This window comes from Hoplias malabaricus, chromosome 12 (genome assembly GCF_029633855.1).
Source record: "Hoplias malabaricus isolate fHopMal1 chromosome 12, fHopMal1.hap1, whole genome shotgun sequence".
NCBI classification, from domain to species: Eukaryota; Metazoa; Chordata; class Actinopteri; order Characiformes; family Erythrinidae; genus Hoplias; species Hoplias malabaricus.
Genome location: NC_089811.1, coordinates 14,889,028 through 14,913,723, shown reverse-complemented (window position 1 = coordinate 14,913,723; position 24,696 = coordinate 14,889,028). Strand labels below are relative to the sequence as shown.

At 35.8% G+C, this 24,696-nt stretch overlaps 1 protein-coding gene and 1 long non-coding RNA gene across 2 annotated transcripts; one reads left to right on the top strand and one right to left on the bottom strand.

Moving 5' to 3' along the window:
- The first annotated feature begins 1 nt into the window (after nucleotide 1).
- LOC136664182 (interleukin-1 receptor type 2) lies at nucleotides 2-16,156 on the top strand. The gene is made up of 10 exons (XM_066641273.1): nucleotides 2-24; nucleotides 2,676-2,748; nucleotides 3,494-3,749; nucleotides 4,083-4,254; nucleotides 4,655-4,832; nucleotides 5,737-5,805; nucleotides 8,559-8,624; nucleotides 9,403-9,538; nucleotides 12,846-12,979; nucleotides 15,666-16,156. Exons 1-10 carry the CDS (start codon nucleotides 7-9, stop codon nucleotides 15,806-15,808), a joined length of 1,245 nt encoding a protein of 414 aa, XP_066497370.1. The 5' UTR covers nucleotides 2-6; the 3' UTR covers nucleotides 15,809-16,156.
- A 635-nt stretch (nucleotides 16,157-16,791) lies between these two features.
- Nucleotides 16,792-21,491, bottom strand: LOC136710499 (uncharacterized). The gene is made up of 4 exons (XR_010804637.1): nucleotides 21,249-21,491; nucleotides 19,816-19,881; nucleotides 18,699-18,766; nucleotides 16,792-17,240 (listed from the first exon to the last, which is right to left on the bottom strand). It is a non-coding gene; the product is annotated as an uncharacterized lncRNA (long non-coding RNA).
- Nucleotides 21,492-24,696: the final 3,205 nt, after the last annotated feature.

Sequence of the window (24,696 nt, the reverse complement as noted above, 5' to 3'; positions counted from 1 at the left end):
ACCACAATGCAGATCAAAAAGAAGGTGAGTTAATTTCTGTTTGTTTAGATTTGGACATAAATGTGCTATATATTTGCTGTTATTTCTTTCCTGTTTTTCTGTCAATATATTTATGTTACATTTTTAAATAAATAATTGATATTTTCAATGTCCAACATGTTTCACTAAAATAGCAATTTTACAGAGAAAAGAAAAGTTAAGAAAGTTTTTTAATGAAAATCAATGTAATAGTAATCTAAGTATTCTAAGTAATTTGGAGCAGTTCCATTGATCCATTCATCATGAAATTTTCACACAAATTTTAAGGACAATGCTCTGTTCAAATTATGTAGTAATTAAAAATCAGTGGAGATACATGCTTTTCATTGAACAGTGTCAATATGTTTGTGTTTGTATTCTTCAAGAATACTGTCATTTATAATTGGTCTATGTTTTTACATCATATTTACCTGTCAGTGAAACAATGGTCAACATTAGTTTACTGTACACTGATTAATGCTTTGACTTTTTTTGTTATTAATGATATTAAGAATATTACGTTTTAGTTTTTGTGGGTATATATGTCAACAATATTGCAATTTACAACATTATGATCTCTCAATTTCTTTCTTCATATAAAAGCATACACACACATTTATACACATTATCTATATATAAAATTCCACATCCAGTGTATTTTTAATAAAATATTTTTACTTAGCAACTTAGCATGAATGAATCTGTTCTAAATCACATCTTAATTATGTAATGTCCTATTTCTTAGTCATGTTTGTGTGATACAAGAGGGTATGTTAAATATGCATATACACACTTGCTATTGTGTAGCTGAAGCTGTTGATCAAAACACATTAATTCATTTATTTTAATAATATTACAAGTAAAAAAATATTTTAATAACAGAAACTTCTGTTTTAGAGCTTATTTTATTTTTTAATTTCTCTTTCTCTCTCTCTGTTACTAAAATTGAAACAGGCCTTATATATCTAAGCAGTAGGCACAATTTTGTAACTTCTCTGTAACTACAGGGCCAGGACTGAAACCTTTTCTGTTCCTATTCTGTTTGAAGTTAACCTGTCAAAATAATTGCTTTTCAGCATTCAGTGTCAGTGCTGGTATTACCTAAGAGCCAGGTTTTGGTTTCAGAGAAACAAGTGGGAAAGGCATTACTAACTTGGAACAAATCAGCTCTTTGTTCCCTTCAGTTGTTCACAAATCTGAACACAACTAGATATATATTTATGGAAACTAATGTAGTTGGTTACATTTAGAGAAAGCTAATGTTTAACTAGGAGTCTAAATCATATGCTCTATATGGCTTAAAGTCTGTGGAAACCTGCTAATCAGTTTTATCAGAAAAGGAAATTTTCTGTCTATTTACAAGTCTAGTTAGTGGGTAAAACGTCTGACATCAATGCGGCAGACCATTGTTCTGTTTCCCATGCAGTTAAGCAAGCTATGCTAAACCAATTAGAGTCCTCTGTAAGTGTAATACGTAAGTAGAACTGTAGGTCACTGGCTATGAACTGATAGTTTTGATAGAGCTGCTGCTGTTAAAAATTCTTATTCATTGGGAAGTCATGTGCATATTTACATGTATATTTTAGGGCAGTGGTTTTCAAACTTTTTAGATGATGTACCACCCATTACTCAAATAAAACCTCCAAGTATCACCTACACTGTAAACTCTAATATTCAAAATAATTAATTATCTTCAGCAATGTATATTTTGAGTTTGTGAATCTTTTTTAAAGTTTTGATATGACAGTTTCAGATTCCAGGTATGCTCTGGACCCACCGCAACCCTGAACTGGATAAGCGGTTACAGATAATGAATAAATAAATGAATGAATAATCATTTAAATATCATACTATGTGAATGGACCAATGGAAATGCTACAAATGTACTTGGAATAAAATATTTTTACACTGATTGCCACTGAAAGTAAAGAAGGTTACTATTTTGGAGATGCATATTTTTCTATGGACAGTGATAATATGAAAGTAATGTTTTCATACACTCTCAGAAAAAAGGTACGGTAGAGGTACATTATTGGTTACTAAAGGTACAAACTGTGTAAATGTACCTTCAAAAGGTACAGCAGTGGTGTTAAAGTCCAGTTTTGATCCCTAAAGTTATAACACTCTCTTCACCAGATGGAAAGGTGAATATCTGTAATCTTACATTATAGAATTGTGTAAAATAAAAGAACATAATATAAGGAGAAAAAAAAAGGCATATAAAATCAACATAATTATGTTCCCTAATTAAAGGAATATGTACCCTTGATGGTACCACCACAGTGACAATCTTTCTAACAGTGTAGTAACAGCATTCAACTGGTAACTGTACATAGCCTCACACAGTGTACACTTAAAATTAAAGGTGCTACAAAAGGTTATATGAGCGATCACATAGAAGAACCACTTCTGGGTCCAGAAAAATTCAGTTTTGCTAATTAATTTAAATGGGTAAAGAACCTTAAGTTGGAGTGATGGATTATAAAACCTATACATGTTTCTTCAAACTCACACATCTCTTAAATATACAAAGTTCTTTATGAAAAAAAAGGGTATTTCAGTGGCATCGCACAAAATTTGACACGTTACAGATGGCTCTTGCATGGTGTTCTGATTTTAAGCTATAGGTTCACTCTTTCCTTTGTCATCTTTCCTAGTGCATCTTGGGATTCAGCGCATGGATTTTCATGTCTGTTAGCCTTAGCGCTGCCCATGCATTACCAATACAAGGTAATTTCAGTATAATTCTGCAATAGTTTTGGTTGTAGTGTCATGGAATTGTGGATTTATGGATTTTTGGGGGTATTTAAGAGCACATTTTGTGTATATGATCTGTTCTGAAACTTTGAAATTTCATTTGTTGGGCTTAATTGAATCAGTTTATAAAGGTGACTTAAATTCTGGTTTCCCAGAGCTTTGTCAAAAATCTCTTTCCCAACAATGAACAACTTTAAAAGTATTTGTTTAGATATGCTATACACTGAACAATTGAATAAGGAACACCAGACTTGTATCTACCCTCATTTTCTATTTTATCAGACCCACTGACCATACAGTGCAGTATTCATTCATACCAGCACAACTATATCAGTGTCACTGCAGCGCTGAGAATCCAGCACCCAAATCATGCCTGCTCTGTGGTGGTAATGTTGGGGTCCTGCCCATTATAGAGCAGGGTGAAAAGGGGATAAGAAAGTATGCAGAGGAAAAGGTAGACTACTGTCTGTAATTATAGAACTACAAAGTGCTCCTGTATGGTCAGTTGAGCTGATAATATTTCCTAATCCAGTGATCATTCAGAGTATAACATTTCTGTTCGGGTTCCTGTTTGAAATTCACAAACTGAATTTTAAACACAACAACAGACCCTGAATTGTCTTATATTTGAATGCTTTTTAGTGTAAAGCTTGTCTAATCTTTTTATCTACACGAGAAAATATTTGTAAGCACTGTTTGCATGTTGTCACTCGTCTAGATAGTTGTCTGAAGCTGGATGCAGAGCTCCCAGATTTTCACTCCCAGGGAGAAGCAGTGGTCATCAGGTTCCCATTTCTGGAAAATTTGATTGAATACGCAGAACTTCCAGTGGATAACAGCGCCACATTCCATATCTCTCACAGCAACAACAGTAACTTCCAAAACAAAAGTTACAGAATCATACAGAAGGAACGTGCCCTTTGGCTTCTCCCCTCGCTACCCTCAGACTCTGGAACCTACAGCTATGTATTCAGGTTAGCCAAGTCCACCATAAGAACTTGTAATTAATGATACACTTTCTGTCAACAGAGCTGCACCTGACAATATATTGTTGAATTTTCCCCCTTCCCAAATTTAAAGATGACAGCAGCCGAATGGTCACATGTAATGAATGAATTTGATAAAACCAGGCTATAAAATTTGGGAGTAACAGAAAGACTACAGTTACAGTACAGAGAAATTGGGCACATATGTAGAGGGCCTATAAAGTAGGAGGAGTTTATGAAGTGTCCAGTATGGAGAAGTACAAAATAAGGGCTTTTAAAAGACATTACACTCATATGTTACTGTCTATGTTGTCCCTTTAGAAGCAGCACATTCTGCTTTACAGGGGAGATCTATGTGACCATATACGAGACAGGAAGGGAAGATGTGGACATGATATCACATCCTGTTTCTGCTTATACAGACAGGGACTTGACCATCGTCTGTCCTCATACAGATCATTTCAGCAAGAAGGAAAGTCCAAGGTGGTACAAGGTACATTTCTATGCAAAGATGAGGAAAGCGAAAAAAGTGACGATGGGTTTGGTAATAAAAAGTCAGGCATGCAGTCTAGACAAGCCAAACCAAAAACCCTACAACATCCTTTGTTCTGTGTAGTCATCTACTTGTTATTGAAGCCCTGAAGGGCACAATGAAAATAAAAGATTAAAAATATGTTCCTGAGGCCAAGTTCCGTGTTATAATTTTTTGCCTTTTATACACATCAAAAACAGTTGAAGAATTAACTCGAGCATCACTTGTACAATTAAAAAACAAAAATAATTGTTTCTTCCTGAATTTTCTTTTCTACTAGTGAGGTAGGATATGGCTTCCATAAGTTGCATATGGAACCAACAATTTTTGTTTGTTTGTTTGTATGTTTGTTTTCTCACAGGGTTTTAACTCAGATGCTTTCCCTTTAAAGAATGCTCGCTATAACACTGGAACAAGAGACATGCTCACTATTCGAAATATCTCTGTGGAGGATGAGGGCTTATACACCTGTAGGCTCACAGTAACGGTCAACAACACACAGTATAATGTTAGCAGGATCTGGAAACTACAAGTGATTGGTAAACTACAATATCCAAAACTAAAATACCTGACACACACTGACACCTACATTTTTATTCCTATGTCCACTGCAACAATTTATATGACTAAGGATGCTTCTGTTTTAATGAGGCTATATTTATTTATTTATATTTTATTTTGAGGGTTTTTTTTTAATAAAATGATTCATAATCTAGACCTAATTGAAAAACTCTTATGGTTTAATATCTTAAAACTATAGAGTTTTAGGGGCGGCTGAGTAACGGTGGCGCAGCAGGTAGTGTCGCAGTCACACAGCTCCAGGGGCCTGGAGATTGTGGATTCGTTTCCCGCTCCGGGTGACTGTCTGCGAGGAGTTGGTGTGTTCTCCCCGTGTCTGCGTGGGTTTCCTCCGGGTGCTCCGGTTTCCTCCAACAGTCAAAAAACACACGTTACAGGTGGATTGGCGACTCAAAAGTGTCCGTAGGTGTGAGTGTGTGAGTGAACGTGTGTGTGTGTGTCTGTATTGCCCTGTGAAGGACTGGCGTCCACTCCAGGGTGTATTCCCGCCTTGCGCCCAATGATTCCAGGTAGGCTCTGGACCCACCGCGACCCTGAATTGGATAAGCGGTTACAGATAATGAATGAATATAGAGTTTTAATGATTATAGTGTTAGTTTTCTATGCCTGCCCTTCACTGTGGGGATAATATTGTTATAGAATCTCAATAGTTTGTGTGTGTGATTGGTAATGTGTAGTGAGTAACACTGCTGCCTTTTGCATGGTAGTTTTCAATTCCCAGCTCAGACAGCCTTTAGCATTAGCGTATCTATGTACCATGATTGAAAATTGCATAATAATTTTTAAAAATGTCACTCTGGACAAAAGCAAAACACCATAAATTCCATTATGTAATGCCTAGTTATGTTTTCTATTCTTTTTCAGACCTTGTTCCAGACTTTCTAGATACACACACTGAACCAACTACCAAATCAAAGAATGATGTGTCAACATGTGAGTGAATATTGACTACAATTTTAAATCCACATGTACAAGTAAAATCACCAAGTTTATGTATTTTATCTAATATGAATCCTAACACTGATCCTGGTAAAATATTCAGAACTTACATCTAAAAATACAATTTTTATTTTTTTGTATCAATGTTGTTTTGATTATTACATTCTGACATCTTAATCAATGGAAATATGTGTCAAAAGTCTGGAAACACTTAGCATTTCAACATTTTTAAATTGATAATTAATTTGGTATCAGTTTTCAGAAAAGTATTTTATTAAAGTAGTTGTTCCTGCATCTTGCATTTTTTATTTGCTAAAACAGCAAGATTTTACAAACTGCTAACAATAGTGCTAAACTGGGAATAAAGCCATTTAAAGGGGACATATTATACCTCTTTTTAAACAAGTTAGAATAGGTCTATGGGCTGTACAAAACATGTTCATGAAGTTCTTTGCACAAAATCAATCTCACATAAAGAGATCTCACCAGCTCTATTCATGCCAGCTTCAGTCCCTTTCAGAATGAGACGTTTAAGGGCTGTTGCTGGTCACGCCCCACCCATCCCATGCTTAGGCTGAGCGTTTACCACACGTGAAAATAACAGAAAACAGAGGCACTATCCAACCCTATATGTTATACCCTGAGTCGAACCGAGAGCAAGAAGAAGAGGAGCCACCTGCACACAGAGCCTGTCTAAACTTTCCTGGGGCCCTAAGCAAAATTTTGAACTCTGAGCCACTTTTTAGCTTCAAAGTTTGGTTCATGACACTGCAAGGCTTTTAAGGTCGTGGAGAGCAGCTGCGCAGTGCACTCCATCTCTAAATATTTTCCCGCAGCTATGTACGTAGACTATTATTTATTAACAATCCAACCTTGATAAGAACAGTCACAGGTTTACCTCACTGCTGTTCCTGCAGTTCAGTCTCGTGGAGTCTTTTTTTCCTCTTTTCATTTCCTTAAGTATAGTTTCTATTTATCTTCTGATGATACAAAAACTCTCCCTAACTTGAGACGAGGGGGCCTTGGTTAATTTGCGGGGCTGTACGCAACGTGCGTAGTGAGCAGTCCGGCTCTGCCTGCATAAACACCTTCACGAATTCCAGGGTGGTTCTATGCAAATTTCCTTACTGTGACGTTAAAATAAGGGAGCCTTACAAACGGCTCATAGAAGCATATGACTTCTGACAACAAAAGTTTTCAACTGACTCAAAGAACACGGATGGATGTTGTTTTTTTGCGCTTGGAGTGTTTATAGGAGCAGTAGAGACACAAGTGGAAATACAAAAGCACTAGAGCTGCCCTTGAATATTCAGATATTCTTTCATTGGGTAGCTATTCGGTTTATAATTTTGAGATTCGGATATTCATTTTTTTTTTGATAAATGTTGTGATAAAGGCAACCCTCCACTGCACATGTATTCAGCCTGGTCAACAATAAATGTCTTGAACAGCAACCTACTTACAACGAAACATGGCAAAGTTACAGTTCATTTTGTCAGCTTTATACCTCAAATTAGAACACCTCCAAGAAGCTCGGGTTTATTTCTGTGCCCTTAGTGGCACCGTGTAGCGCACGAGTGAATGACTCAGTGTGCAGAACCATGCTGGGATCCAAATGGCAGCTGTAATTTTACAGCGGGCACTGAGAGCTGATTTTCTGAACAATAGGGATGGCCCCAAGTTATATATTTGGTTTCTAATTTTTAGACTCAGATATTTTTGGATAAATGTGATTATCGATAAAAACAACGCTCAACTACATTCAGGCTCCAGCAGTAAAAACCGTGCTCTCCCCACTCCACCTGTATTCAAACTCAACAATGTAAAAGTCTTTGTGCAAATGAAGCCTAAAACTTAGTCATAGAAAACAGCCTAACATGCTAAAACAACACATAACAAAGTGAGGCAACGGTACATTCATTTTGTCAGTTTTTTTTTTATCCTGAAATTTGAACACCTCAATTCAAACTGGTTAAATTATGTATACTCTGTGCCCTTCCCAGTAAACATTTAGCCGTTGATTCAACATTGAAATAACGTAATGACAACGTTCTCTTAAGGTTGAAAATGAAAGTTGAAAAGACGTCCAAACACAGACATTGAAAAGACGACTATTAGACGTATTTCGGACGTCCATTCACGTTATTAATTGGTCCCGAAAAAAATTACTTGTATAAAACGCATTTTGGACGTCCACTGACGTTATCGATTGGTCACCACTTAACTAACTTATTAAGATGGATTTTGGAAGTCCATTGACTTTTAAAATATGTCCTTGACGGACAGACTACTTTTAGACCTATTTTGAACGTCCAGGGACGTTCCTTGTTTACTGGGTTAGTTCGTAAGCAAGTTAGCAGGTTAGCTAGGGTAGCGAGCGAAGCCACCCTTTGAGCTATAGTGCAGCCTGGAGGGAGGGATATTAAAGCAGGGGGTCAGAAGCGGATTTAATATACATACAACATACAGTATTCACCGAATATCCCAGCCGAAGCTCCGAAGCCCAAAAAGTGGTATTCGGGACAGCCCTAAAAAGCATGCAAAAGTGGGTTTTGAATAATATGTCCACTTTAAGGAAAAATAATTTAAAAAACAATATAAATCTAACAGCTATTTATTTTGTTAATATAATGCCGGCTGTTTTATTATTATTATTATTATTATTATTATTATTAGTAGTAGTAGTAGTAGTAGTAGTAGTAGTATATAGATATGTTGTATGGATTTGAATTTTACCTTTTTTTCAGCATCAAGTATATTCTACACTTACATCACTACTCCTGTAAATGGATCTATAATTGAAACCCGTCTTGGTAAGTTTATTAATCATCTTCTTTTTATTATTATTGCGCCCAATGATTTCAGGTAGGCTCTGGACCCACCACGACCCTGAACTGGATAAGTGGTTACAGATAATGAATGAATGAATGAATGAATAGTTATTATTATTCTCTCTGCGTTTTTTGCAGTGCTACTCCTCCTAGGGTTTTCAAGTTACAGCCACAGGATTTCACAGGGTTGTAGAACCTATAGCCAATTACATTGCTTTTTTGGAATGATCCGACTTACAGATTTCAGAATATGAGCTTCCAAAATGGGAATTTTTAATTGTGCCAAATTTCAAACAGCAGTATTAGATTGATTGTTCTACAAATTTAACCTTATAGACATTAAGCAGTATATGAGCTGACGTTGCAACGGTATTAGCAATATGTGACAAGCCAAATTCAAAATTTGTTCACAAACTTTCCCCCTCTAGTTTTACAATTGTACTGCACTCTGTATATGTTTAATTGCACATTTTAGTCATGACAAAATATCTTAGCTGATAGGGTCTGTAGCCAGCATTTGCTTTGTTAGATAGTGTCATGGTAGTCTGCGTCTGTGCTCATATGAACAGTTTTATATTGTAATAATATTTTTAACATGTCAGTGTTGCTGCTAGGTTGAATACAATCTACCATACTATATTATCGAACCAAGACTGAACCTGTGGTCATTATCTGACCACTGAAAAGGGATTAACACAAATGATAAATATACACAACTAACACACACAATAACATATTTTTATATGATTTTTCTATTTAGGCTCTATTCTGGCAATCCAGTGCAAGGTGTTTGTTGTCAGTCAGTCACTGGACAGCACTGAGGTCAGTTGGCTGGCAAATGGTCAATTGCTTCAGCACTCTTATCTGAGTGGGCGAGCATTTCAAGCTGTCAGAAAGTAAGCATTTGAAAATATATATATATTTTTTAAAATGTCTCCATATGAAAGTCTAAGATTTATATGCAAACCCTATTTCTGGAAAAGTTGGTACATGGTCAAATGCAATAAAACAAAATTATAAACATAATTAAATTTTGATATTTGCATCATACTCATAAAAAAGTTGGGACAGATGCATATTAACCACTTACATCATGTTAACATGTTAAATCATTTTTCCCATATATTATCCATTATGATCTTTTATAATTATTAACTAAAATGAAAATTGTTACAGTTTTGTGTGGAATTCTTTCTTAAAACATAAGTTCAGCTGCCCAAACTACTTTTTGCCCAAAGCTACAAAACTACTCTGATTTTTCCCCCTCATAATGCACTGTACACTTTTAAAAAGAGACAGATCTGGACTGGAGGCAAGCCAGTCAAGGACACGTGTCCTGTGTCTATGACGCCACACTGCACTGCACACTATTGCAGCATGAAGCCTAGGATTAATTTATTGAAATAATCATGGACTACCCATGAAAAGGCATTGCCTTTATAAAAAAACAGTATACACCTGCTTAACAATAGGCATTTATGCTACCCCATACCATGATAGATGTTGGCTATTTTACCTTTCTCTGATAACAGACAGGATGCTACAGTTCCTTTTTGGCACATTAGCTGAAATTTGGACTAATGCCCACAGCTCATAGCCACTGTCTTTAGGACTATCTGTGGTTAACTTGGGCCTCGAGAACTGGAACAGTTACAAAAGTATATATATTAATTAATTTTATTTAGTAAAGTTAAAGTATATTTCCCAAGTATACTGTATGTCATGAGTATACTCATCTTATCCACAAAACGCCGGAGTGGTTCCAGGTTTTCATTCAAATTAAGCAGGAGCACACCTGATTCTACTTGTCTTGCCAACTAGTCACCTTCTCTAAACAGTCATACAGGGTATGCTCCTGTTTGGTTCGAATGAAAACCCGCAGCCACACCGGCCCTTTGTGAATAAGACTGGTGACCCCTGCTGTATGTAGTATGTATACTAATACTAAAAGTACTATTAGAACACATGTAAGCGTACTATTTTAATACGTCTTGTGACTAAATTTGCCTTTTAGTTTATAAAATTATACATTAAATACACTTTAGATGTAAGAGTAGAAAACTTAAGTACTCAGCTTATTTTATTCTGTGTTGCTACTAAATGTAAACTAGTGTATAGGTATATTTTACTATTTATATATTTCTATCTTACTTAATTAACTTACTTAAATAATTGTAATGGATTATAATATTAATCAAGCCCATAACAATACTCTCAAACCTACGATGGAGTTTTAGGGCCATGACACTAAAAAACAAAACAAAACAAAAAAAGACTGAGAGAATAAAGTCAGAATTCTGAGAACAATGTCAGAAAAATTCTAAGAAAAAACGGTCACTGTTTTGGGTTATTACTTATTATAATGTGTAGACAGACAGGCTCAGACAGTCTGGGCGCCATAGAGTGAGTTGTGAAAGAAGCAGTCAGTGAAGTGAACAGAATAATTTATTAAATGCATCCACATGACATGTGCAGACCCTGACTGTGATGCATACGGTTTTATTTTGTTGTATGAGTCCATGAGCCATAACACTGTGGAGCCTCATGGGCACGTCTGAATTCCACGCACTCTGGATCAATCATTTTTGTGATCATTAAATGTATCCTGTGAAACTACATGATCTCTTCTGAATAAACGGGTTCTTGCACTGATTCAAATACTAATCACAATCTGGTCCTGATGTGATTTGGTCCACATTATACATGCAGCGAATGCATTCTGACATTGTTCTCAGATTTATTCCGAGATTATTCTCAGAATTCTGACTTTATTCTCTGAATTTTTGTGACTTTCTGATTTTTTATTCTTTTTTTTTTAAATGCTGTGGCCCTATAACTCAGTCGTACAAACCCAACTTGGTATCATGGTGAAAAAGTACATTATTTACTAAAAGGCCATTCATAAATTGTGTAGGAAGAGACGTGAATATCTGGCAAACCTGAGTTAAAAAAAAAATCAGGCTTAAACTCTCCCTAACTTTAAGCCTAAACCTAACCTGAAACCTAATCCTAACTCTAAACCTAATATGAATATTCAACAGCATACATTAAATTAGAAAAGCAGTGTTTTGTATGATTATTGTTAACTGAAAACTCTGACAAGAGCTGGTTTCATATCTTTTCTTTAGGTAAATAAGAGGTATTGAGTATATGCAGTTAAACAGCGCCACCCGTTATTAAACCAGATATTAAACACATTATAACTAAGTAATGATCAAGCAAAATGTCCCAAAGTGCGAATGACAATGTTTTAGTAGGTATGATTTTTTTAGTTATTTATATTTTAGACATTGACATATGTTGCTTAAACCTTGGAAGCATTTTGTCAACAAATTCTGTCAAATTTAATGTGTTAATCTGTATTATTTGCTATTCTTAACCAAATATTTTTGTATTTTTTAATATGCTTGACAGTATAAGCCAAGAATACTTAAGTCTAATTGTGTTTAGTATACAGCTTATGAGTACATAAAAATAAACTGAAACGTACTTATTTTTTAGCTTAAAAGAAGTATACTAATAGAAAACTTGAATAAACATTTTTGTAAGAGAAGGCATTTCTGCATAGATTTGATGAATGGCTTTCTACTTTCATAACAGAGTTTCAGGTTGTATTTCTTAATGATGTCATGGGCTGTGTTAAGTAATAATGGTTTTCCAAAGTACACCTGATCTTGTGTGGCTATATTTATCACAGGAACATGATCATTTCTCATGCAATGCTATCTTAGGCCTCAAAGGTCATGCATATTTAGCAAATTTTTCCTGCCTTGGCCTACATGGACTGAGATTTTGAAAATATCTTAGATTGAGAATAACTTTAATTCTCTGCAGTCATGCATTGAGTTTTTTTTTTCTTTTTAGCTCTTTGACATTTCTCTTTTGAAGGCAAAATTGGTGACCATTCTCAGCTTGTAAAACTATACCATTATACTACAAACCATTATACTCTCACCTGTTACCAATTCAATGAGTGAGTAAGAGTGTTTGTCTTTGGGTTGTGTTACTGCAACTATCTTCAATTTTTTTAAATTAAAAAAAAAAAAAAAAACGGGTGGCACGGTGGCACAGCAGGTAGTGTCGCATTCACGGTGACTATATATATATATATATATGTGTGTGTGTGCGTGTGTGTGTGTGTATAAAATATAATATATATATATATATATAAAATATATAATTTTAAATATGTCCAATGTCCAGGGTGTCAGTTAACCATATTGAGGCAGAAATGGTTGTCCTGGAGGTACATGAGGAGGACACGAGGGCAGAGATGAAATGTGTCACTAAAAATCTGTCAGGAAAACAGGAGGTTGTTATACAAATTAAACTGCAAGGTAAGTGCACATGTGAATATTTTCTGATTGCACAGAAAACGTATTTCCATATTATCACTATTAGTATATAAAATACAGGGGCCATAACAGTTTACTTTTTACAGTGTTAATGAAGCACATAGCTATTTTAAACACTTTAGCAAATAGTATTGACTATTATTATTATTATTATTAAGTATCCCATAATTCCATAATATGCAACTCCTATGAGATGAAAAAATTGCTTTATGGTCGCTGAGTTAACCTCTTTATGCTTCAACGAGGCAGTCTCTACTAATTTAAGTACAGAATCTTTGATACACCCAGGTCTGTACAGCAGAGAATCAAAATGAAAAAAACTAAATTTCAAAGTATTCACTACTCATGCCAATGTAAAATGATCGTAACATTACAGAAGGAATGTAACTGAAGAGCATTTCATATTTTTTAATTATTCCGTATTACAAAATGCGGCACGGTGGCGCAGCAGGTAGTGTCGCAGTCACACAGCTCCAGGGACCTGGAAGTTGTGGGTTCGATTCCTGCTCCAGGTGACTGTCTGTGAGGAGTTGGTGTGTTCTCCCGGTGTCTGCGTGGGTTTCCTCCGGGTGCTCCGGTTTCCTCCCACGGTCCAAAAACATATGTTGGTAGGTGGATTGGTGACTCCAAAGTGTCCGTGTGTGTCTGTGTTGCCCTGTGAAGGATTGGCGCCCCCTCCAGGGTGTATTCCCCGCCTTGTGCCCAATGATTCCAGGTAGGCTCTGGACCCACCGCGACCCTGAATTGGATAAGCGGTTACAGATAATGAATGAATGAATGTATTACAAAATAAATTACTTAAATTAAAAATTATTACATTTAAACAGAACCGTGATTAAAAACACAAATCTTTGGGGCAATCCAGCACCTGTACAAATTTTCTTAAGTATCTTAAAACTCTCTTATTCCGGCAACATTTAAAAATATTTTATGAGCCAGTCCAATACGAATAAACCCTGCAAAAACAGGTCGTCCAAAGGTATGTGGAAGGCATAACTCTGACAACCATTTCAGGAGAAATTGGTCATTCCTTGATTGAATATAATGAAGCTTCACTTAGGGTCTGTCCCAAAACCTTGTGAGCTGTCTAACTGGAGAGCATTTTACGTCATAGAGTGCGCACTCCGGACACTTGGGCTGTCTCAATTCTTAGATTCCTCATTTTGCAGTCTACTAAGATATTTTTATCTGGACAAATTTTAAGGCAGCATCTAACCCTTCCTCAGCCAACAAGGCAATTCCATGATGCAACGTATGAACAACTCCCCTGTAGATTGCTCTTTTCCCAGAGCAAATATAATTTAAATCGCTATAAAAATGAGAAGAGTACAATCCACCGTGCTGAAGTGCAGAAGCGACGTTAGCTGCTGAGGTTAAAAAATACAGTGGTTGCGTGCGGTGGGTGGGCAGTGTTGCCAACTCTTTTCAGAGAAAAGTAGCTAAATGTCGCTAGTATTTGCATATTCCACCTAGCAGGTGATCACTTGTTTGGCTGAGACTACTAGCTAAAACCAATGACTATAGAAACTTTTCCTTGCGATCATTAGCTGAGACCAAATGATGAAATGAGTGAAATCAGGTCTGTTCTACCATGATTAGTTAGAGAAACCAGCAGCTACAACAGCACTTTGCTTATTATGATAGCACCCCAGCTGTACAGGATGAGCCATACAAATTAACGATGTGCATATTAACAATGAACAACTACTCAACATCTGAGAAATAGAAACGAGACAAGGAGCGGAAACACACCAAATTTATACTTTAGAGAAGCAGGAGCAAGTATGTGTGTGAGAAAGACAGCGATGAGAGTTTAAGATATAAGATGGTTCAGCATAAACAAAATGTTGTAATCAGCGTTTTGAACTCCACAATAGCGACGCCACATTTACCATATTTAATAAAACAGCTAATAAACCACTAGGCTTTGTGAAAGAGTGCATTTATATTTTGAGTCACTTGGTAACTTGGTAACAAACTTGGTAATTTAATTATTGTGCAATTAAATTTTTCAGGGTTTCCAGGTTAAATATCTTAATTTTAATGATGACTGTGTTTAAATTGAGTACAGTGTATATAAGTATATAGTACAAACTTCATAAACTTCATTGCGCGCACTACGCCGTGGAACAGAGAGGAGACGGTGAGAAGGCGCGAGATCCGAGTTTGGCAGATTTAGCGACTCTCTTGGGCGGCAAGTAGTGTTTGTCCAAAAAGTAGCCAGATTTGTCGCTAGTCACTTTTTTAAAAAATAACTCACTAAAGGGGTCTGAAAAGTCTGCAAATTTAGCGACAAAATCTCTGCTTGCTAAATCTAGTTAAATGGCAAATGTTATTCATATATTACAAAATTATGGTTTTACTTAAGCCTACTATTCCTATGAAACAGTTTTTTTTTTTTGCATACAATATATTGTAAAATTTATTTAGCCCTGGAAGAAAATATTAATCATTTAACTGTTGTGCATATGTATTAAAGTTAAACTAGATGATTAAAAAATAAATCTTTTTGTTGCGTTTCTATCTACTTAATATTTCATATGTTGTGTTATTTTGCAGGAAGCCAAAGTCAAAATTTAAGACTTTAATAATTTATATTTTAAGAAAAATGGATGGATTATTAATTTAATTTTGATTAGTCATCACCTATTAATGTCTTTTTGTACAGACTCCACATTTGTGTGGTTGATGACTGCTGCTATAGCCAGCAGTTTTGTCCTGGTGGTGGTGAGTGTGTTCCTGCGTATGCTGTGCTCTAAACGACAGAAGAAGGATGACTACATACTGGCTCGTCAAAACAGCATCTTTTAAATTTATATACATGAACTCATAATTTCCATAAGTACATATTCCTGCCTTATGCTTCCATTCCATGCATTTATCTGGTCAACAGAATGCCACCAGACAACTGTTCACTGGATTTTATTTGCTTTTTGGACTATTCTTAGTACAGTAGTCACACAGTTGAGTTTGTATGGCACTGGTGTAAGTGCATCAGATATAGTAGTGCTAGTGGGATTGACATACCAGTGTCACTGCTAAGTTCAGGGTGGTGCACCTCCTTATAAGATATGTCTGGCTTGAGTGAACTAAAGTGGAAACTATAGGTAACACAAACTGTACAACAAAAGTGCTTAATTCTTTAACTGTACACCAGCAATGTGGAATTACAATTGTGAGGGTTGTAATAAAATGGACAGTGAATGTGTTTATATGTATATGTGTAATTTTTGCTGTTTTCATTTTAAATCTTTTGGGTAATATTTCAGAATGATACACATATGGTGAAAGTACATGGTTACTGCTAAAAAATACATTTCAAAGCTTGAAAGCTACGTTAGCTAGAAAAGGATAAATCTGAACAGGATGAAGCAGTTACAGAAAATTAATAAATGCATGAATTATTGTTTTTAAACGACATTAAGTAAAATTGTGTTTTTAAAAATCACACCCAAAAAGAAAAATAACATTTTTCCTCACGCTTACACTCTAAAAAATGGTTGGGTTGAAATAACCCAAGTTGGTTCAATTTGTCAACCCAGCGCTGGGTCCAATAGGGACAAACCCAGCATTAGTTATTTTAACCCAGCTATGCTGGGTTACCAGTTTAACCCAACAGGCTGGGTTATTGACATTGACCCACTATTGGGTAAAAACAACTATATTGTAGGATTACGGCAACCTTTGGGTTGGTTCATTTTTAATCAATTTAATGCAACCATGCACACAAATATTACTCCAGAATATTTTTATTAATAAGTCAACAAACAAAAATAAAAATATAATCAGTGTCTAGCTGGAATAAAAGATATACGTACAATAGTCAAGTTATCAAAATATTGTAGATTTTTATACATTTAAAATATTCAAAAATAAAATGTAAAGTGTATTTATATTGTTTATACACATGAACAACAGGAGAATCAAGCAACACAAAATAATTTACCAAGAAACACATCTAGTCCAGAAGTCCACAAAAAACATGTTCAAATTATTTTTCTTCAGGTTATAAATGTTATTGAAAATACAATTAATAAATGACAACAAGATATTGGAGGTCAAATACGTAAAATGCTTTGAAGCAAACATCCACTGCTCTCAGTAGTGTGCTCTGCTCCAGAGCTTCTCCACTGATGATTACAAAAGCTTGAGAACAACGACTGCAGTCCCCAAGCATCAGAACATATGGAAGCTCCCTGGTGTCCTTGGTATGTCTTAAATACTCAGCCATATTACTTCCAACCTAGGAAAACAAGTTGAGCAAAGGTGGGAAAGAGGAAATTGAATTAATGTATGAATGAGTGAATAAATTAACAAAATCACAAACTAACTCGCATGGAATTCCAGGGTACAGCCCAAAATAGGTTAAGCATTTGTACTATATAACAGGAATAAAAAGCACATGCACATTTGTGGTCTACAGCCTGGACACTTGTAAGCTTTTAGAGTAATGATATGTTTGGACAGATGCTAGCTTTGAGAGCGTATCAGTTGCCTTTCTTTGTTATGTTTATCCCAACTTTACATTATATTTTACTGATATTTTTCCCATGTTCGCACATTTAAAATAAAAATGCTTTAAATGTAATTGTCTAAAGCTCATAAGAATAAAAAAGACACAGACAAAAATACACTAAGCCTAAATCAAGTGGCGCTGTTTCATCTCTTACATATATTATTTAATATAATACATATTAAGGAGTCTATGTTACTAGATAACATGACAGACTTTAAATTGATTATGGCCAGCAAGAAGAATGTATTGGTCAATGCATACATTATGCATTACATAAGAAAAACAGCTGCAAATGCATAAAAATCTATTTTTTCTGTTTCTAGGGAATAGCTTCAAATATATCTCTATATTTTCCTGTTTGTAAACAAAAATTGTGAATAAAAAGCAAACATCTGCCTTTTAAAATGAGGATGTGGGTAATGTTCTGAATGTGGAGTGCACTACTCATTTTAACCACTTGCTGTCAGCATTAAAGATTACTCCTTTAATTAAAGTGTACAATTAGCACATTTCAACACACATTTCTCATGACTAATAAACATACATCTATCAGATCTTGAACATTTTAATATTTGTATTCCAAACTGGCTATATATACTTTGCCAGTATATATACAGGCGAACTAGTGGTGGCTTGTTCGCCTGCTGGCCACTTTTGTGGATCAGGCTGCATTTGTATTTGGATCGAGTGAAATGCGAGAGGAAACTCTCAAAATCCAAAAACCTGCCAGAGGAAATGAACAAATGCACGTCACGGAAAACACGTGAGTGACTCTATTCACAAACGCAGATTCAACAATTTACAAATAAATTTTAAATTCGAGACTTCGACTTTACAAATATTTACAATGTAAATTTAAACAAATGTATTTATTTTTGCATAAAATTGTGATATATCTATGAAAAACAAACACATGTATTTATGAATGTAACTGTATTTGTACAAATTGCAGACTGTGAGACAGTGTGATGTGTTCATTTGTGAACAGTGAAACAAATTTATGACTTGTGTTTAATTTGTGGATTAACATTTACACATTTGTAAAGTATTTTGAGACTAATCTCTCTCTATATGCGGTGTCCAACAGATGTGGATATTCTTGTAGTATTTCTACAACTGTTTTGGTCCGATTCTCCCTTATCCATTAGCTCTATGGATTGCAGTCACCTTCATGTATTGTCTAACCTGGCTTGGTGGATGAATGTTGTCCTTAAGCCACTCTTGCATAGCCCTGTCCACAGTCACAGCAGACGCTGAGGTGTAGAGGTAATAAAATACATTTTTTAAATATATTTAAAAAAAAAGAAATGTGATTAAAAAATAAAAGATTTTAAACCTAAATATAAAACAAAACTTTCCGGGTCAGTGCTCTGGGGACAAATACATGCTTTATACATACCTCAATATGCATACAAAAGTTTAAAGTGTTGTGTACCAAATAGTTGTCATTTAAAGGTCATCACTGATTTTTAAGGTAACTGTTGTGTAGTATTAAAAACGACACTTGTCTTTTAATGAAAAAAAAAAATTATTTTGAAAAGGAGAGTAAAGAATTTAATTACCGAAAGCGCTACAAAACTACTCGAGTTACAAATGTGTTTCTGTGGTAACTCAAACAAAGAATAAAACTTAGTTTTCTCCCCCTCAAACATGGCGTTTACCTTAAAAGACGCAAAACTTATGAATGTAAACAAAACGGAGAGAACTGTGTTTTCCAACAAATGTAGACATTCCCTTTAAGCGAGACATCAAAACACCATGAAGCCTGAGTTTTAATCCCAAATCACTCAATACTCCCTATGTAGTGCACTACGCAAGTCATTAACTTACTGAATCTAAATCTTAACAGTGCATTATATATTCCTAATACAACATCATTTATATTTATTCATATGTGGGAATCTGAAATCTATTGCTATCTGCTTGTGTACAGTGTAGTGTATGGCTGATGTAATTTAATATAGAGAAAGTGAAAAGCTATTTGTATTTCAGACAAAGACAGATGTGCTGTCTCAGTTTTCCTCATCCACGTGAGCACAGTGACAACCATGTTTTTCAAAGTCTCCACCTTGGGAGAGCATTTTTGCAAAATCTCAATTTTCAGTGACCTGTGTGGGGATGGGAGGCCAAAACCGAGACAAAACTTTGTTTTTTTTTCGTGTATAAACAAAACGTCTATGCCTGAAAACTCACTGTCCTTAAACATTATAGACATTGTTGCAAAACTAAAATTGAGTAAGAGAGAGAGAGAGAGAGAGAGAGAGAGAGAGAGAGAGAGGATGCACACAAAAATTTTACATACCTTCGATTTTAAGAATTAATGTTTGAAGATTCCAGTCTTCGTTTGAACAAATTCATCCATGTGTCACTGCAGATATCAACATAACATTTTAGAAAGACATGTACAATACTTCATAGTACAAGACCAAATAAAAAAAAACACCATGTGTAAAGTTAGAAAGTCAAGATGATCCACTGTGTTGACATAGTATTACGCATTTATTAATGGGTTGCAGCTGACGTCACATTGCCGAGTACCCGTCATGTTCATGGGTTGAAATGACAATCTTTTTGGCGTGGGCACCATATTGGGGTGCGATTGTCTGGTTTCAAGGTGCAACACTAATGAATATGAATAGGAAAGATGAATATATTTATCTCATACACAGCTCCTGTTAACAACTAGGTAAAGTTAGTGTAGTGCATGTTTTATAAGAGGTACATGAGGAATAAAGGGTATTAAAAGGTAAAATATTTGTGGTTTGTGTTTTTACTAATATAACGAGTGGTATTAAAAGGTGTTTAATGTAGAGACTTTTTTAAAAAGCTAGCAATCATCGCAGTTACCCTTTTTAAGATGGAACTACTAATTCAAACAAGAAGCTAGTGAATTACGCCAATGTTAGCCTCATATACTGACAGGTTTAAGGTAGAAATAAACATTTGAATACGAAAAATGAAGAATAAGAAGCAAACATCTTCCGAAAATGGCATTTAAGGTGGAAGGGGGAAAAATAAATATGGAAGGCAACATCAGCTTCGACTAGTGACAATTTTAACACTAGGAACACAGAGAGCCGGTGTGTATTTGAGCGCTGAGACTGACTTTACTCCGTGTGTTGTGTTGGTTTTGGTGTGGAAGGGAGACTTTAGTGACAGCTGTCAAACCAGCGGCTCTCTTTGCTCCGGTCTCAGTCGGTCAAATAAGCGCGATGCTTCTACTGTTAAGGTGGAAATGAAAATTCCAATATGAAGATGGGAAATTATTTTCTGATTTGACATCGTAATTTTTATCACTCGTTTCATATAAGTAAAAAACAAGCAAATGAGGTATTAATTTCAAAGGAATCACAAGCACTGGTTAAGGAGTGCTGTGCAGATTTTTTTTTTTTTTTAGCGTATTGGCTTTCATTTAAAAAGCGAACATCCCAATAGGGATAAAGCATGACATACCCTAAGGCTACCACACACGGGCCATATCAGTCCAAGAACGGCAGAAGTAAACTTAAGTCAGGTAGAAGCTAATTTAACTCAGCTAACGCTAGCTAGTGCTACCACACGGAGGCGCAGAGCAGGAAATTTATCTGAGGTACCGCTAACATAACTGACCTAGCGTTAGCAGGCAAGAAATAACATCAAAGCAACGCCAATGTTAATAAAAACAGTACTTCCAAATTGGGTACACTAAAAGATACAGCGATAAACATCATAAATATAGGTTTAGTAAAAATCAACCTGAGTCTGGTAGATAGTCACGTTAGCCTGGGTGTTTGAGTCCTTCACTCCGGTAAAGTTGGTTTCATATTCGCATATTCAGATTTCTTTCTTCAATAGCTCTCAAACGGTGCATGCAAATGACTTAAAACTTGCAAAGTATTGTTTTTGGGATCCAAGACAAGCAACTACAACTCAGTTTATGTCAGAAATGTTTGCCATTTAAAAGACACGAAATATATTGTTTTCTATGGGCTGCCGCCATCTCCGCGAGAGCTAAGGGACCGTTTACAAACTACACTACACAGTAAAAACGAAGGTGACGAACCTCACACATGATGTATACTACATCTCTTACCTTGATACATTTAACCATTACTGGCCCGTGGTGATACATTTTTCATTACAAATTTCAATAGATTTTGAAACTTTGATGATATTGTTTCTGAACAAATTGTATTTGATCAAGTGCCACCCACATGACGTACTACACTTGTTATTTTGGTCAATTTAACCCTTACTGGCCCGTGGTGATACATTTTTCATTATAAATTTCAATAGCTTTTGAACCTTTGATGATATGGTTTCTAAACAAATTTTATTTGATCAAGTGCCACCCACATGACGTACTACACCTGTTATTTTGGCAAATTTAACCCTTACTGGCCCATGGTGATACATTTTTCATTATAAATTTCAATAGCTTTTGAACCTTTGATGATATGGTTTCTAAACAAATTTTATTTGATCAAGTGCCACCCACATGACATACTACACCTGTTATTTTGGCAAATTTAACCATTGCTGGCCCATGGTGATACATTTTTCATTATAAATTTCAATAGCTTTTGAACCTTTGATGATATTGTTTCAAAACTAATTGTATTTGATCAAGTGCCACCCACATGACGTACTACACCTGTTATTTTGGCAAATTTAACTATTTCTGGCCCGTGGTGATACATTTTTCATTACAAATTTCAATAGCTTTTGAACCTTTGATGATATTGTTTCTAAACAAGTTGTATTTGATCAAGTGCCACCCACATGACATACTACACCTGTTATTTTGGCAAATTTAACTATTACTGGCCCGTGGTGATATAATTTTCATTACGAATTTCAATAGCTTTTGAAGGTTTTATGATATTGTTTCAAAACAAGTTGCATTTGATCAAGTGCCACCCACATGACATACTACACCTTTTATTTGGTCAAATATAACTATTTCTGGCCCGTGGTGATGGGTTTTTGAAAATAAATTTCAATAGCTTTTTAACCTTTTATGATATTGTTTCTAAACAAGTTTTATTTGAACAAGTGCCACCCACATGACATACTACACCTCTTATTTTGGTCAATTTAACAATTAATGGCCCATGATGATGCATTTTTGAGAATAAATTTCAATAGCTTTTGAATGTTTAATGAAATTGCTCAGAAAGAACATGTAGCTGTTTGAATGAAGTAATGGTGGGGTAGGCAATAATTTGAGCAGCTTTTTTTAACAGGTTTTAAAATATTTTTATTGACCAACTGTCAATATTTTGCAGAATGTAAGTATATACACACAAAACACCATCAATAGTTATAATCCCAAAAAATTACTTTCAATGTAAAAATTAAAGTTGTCTGACTCATGAGAGACATAACTTTTGCCAGAGGTGTACATACAGTAGGTGTATGCAAAACATTGGTGTATCCACAGGATACATTTAAAGAAAGCTGGAGCAGACATTCCCAGAAACAGAGACTACCTTATGTAATGCATAACATGAGATGTGTTGCTACTTGTCTTGGACAATGTCCTAGATCCACAATGGCCCTTTACAGACAAACAGTCTCTGTTTCTCAAGTCATGTGGAGTTGGTTGGCTTACAAAATATCAGATGTTTAACAAACCATGGTACCATTTAAAATATGCAAGAAACCTGTAAAAAGCAAAAGCACCTAGCTGAGTATGAAGAAAGTCAAAAGTAGTAAAGAGAGCCATGAACTTCAGCCTAAGCAGACAAACTACACTGACTCAGTACAGCATCTATTTTGTATTTCTTGTTGTTATTTACTATGAAGCTTTAAGGGAATCTTCTGTATAATTGTTTACGTTTGTATGAACTACAGTTTTGCCCTTTAGTTTTGTGGAAGATTTATTTGTAGCATTATTTATGTTATACAAAATCAGTTGTAGTAGTTTACAAAATTACTGTTTACAAAATTGGTGGCATGGTGGAGCTAAAGGTATTGTCCCTGTTACACAGCTCCAGGATCCTGGAGTTGTGGGTTCAAGCCCTGCTCCAGGTGACTGTCTGTGAGGGACTTGGTGTGTTGTCCTTGTGGGTTTCCTCTTTAGTTTTCTCCCATGGTCCAAAACATTGCTAGGTGAATAGGCTACTCAAAATTGTCCGTTCATGCGAGTATGTAAGTGTGTAACGCCCTGCGAAGTCACCCAGTGATTCCGGGTAGGCTTTGGACCCGCCGTGACCCTGAATTAAATAAACAGACAATAAAAAATTGTCCTTCTACATGTTGGTTTAGAATCTGTCTGCTGTTTTGACACATCGCCCAAATGCCTACAAAAGCATACAAAATAGGAAAAAGCTTTTGGGGAAAAAAAATTAAAAATTACTACAGTGTAAATTGCTCCATTATGGAAGTACAACAACAGCTGCCTAGCCCCATGAAGGGCTGGTGCCCCTTCCAGGGTGTGCTTTGCCTTGCACCCAGTGATTCCGTGTAGGCTCCAGACCCACCATGACCCTGAACTGGACAAGTGGTTAAAACAATGAATGAATGAATGAATAACTCAAATCAAATCAAATCAAATTTATTTATATAGCGCTTTTCACAACTGATGTTGTCACAAAGCAGCTTCACAGAATTCCAGTAAGACAAGATTTGACATGAAATGTAAAGACAAATGTAAAACCCTCAAGTGAGCAAGCCAGGGGCGACAGTGGCAAGGAAAAACTCCCCCAGCTGAGGAAGAAACCTTGGGAGGAACCAAGGCTCACAAGGGGTGACCCATCCTCCTCTGGTCAATCTACTGGTGATGATAGTTAGTAGTCCATGAGAACTTCAGTGTAGGGACAGCTTCAAGGCACTTGGTGGTTGCTGGAGCGTGGGCAGCTGGTCTGAAGCGTGGAGGAGGGTCTCGACAGTCATCCATCAGTGTCCAGACGGACAGGTGGGCAGTCGTTTACTCGGAAAGATGTAAAGGGATGGAATTAGTTTTGAACTGTTTTGTGTTTGTAAAGTAGAAAATATGAAAATTTCCAGAGTGTGGCTAATGACTCCGGCAGATCTGACTATGACAGCATTAACTAAAAGGAGAGAACCAGGAGGACACACAGACACGGGAGCATCCTGAAACACTGGCATCCCTCCGCTCCACCGTCAACAAACCTGAGTGATCGCGAGAAGCGGCGGGACGACAGCACCAGCGTCTCAGTATACTATAATTCCCTGTGTC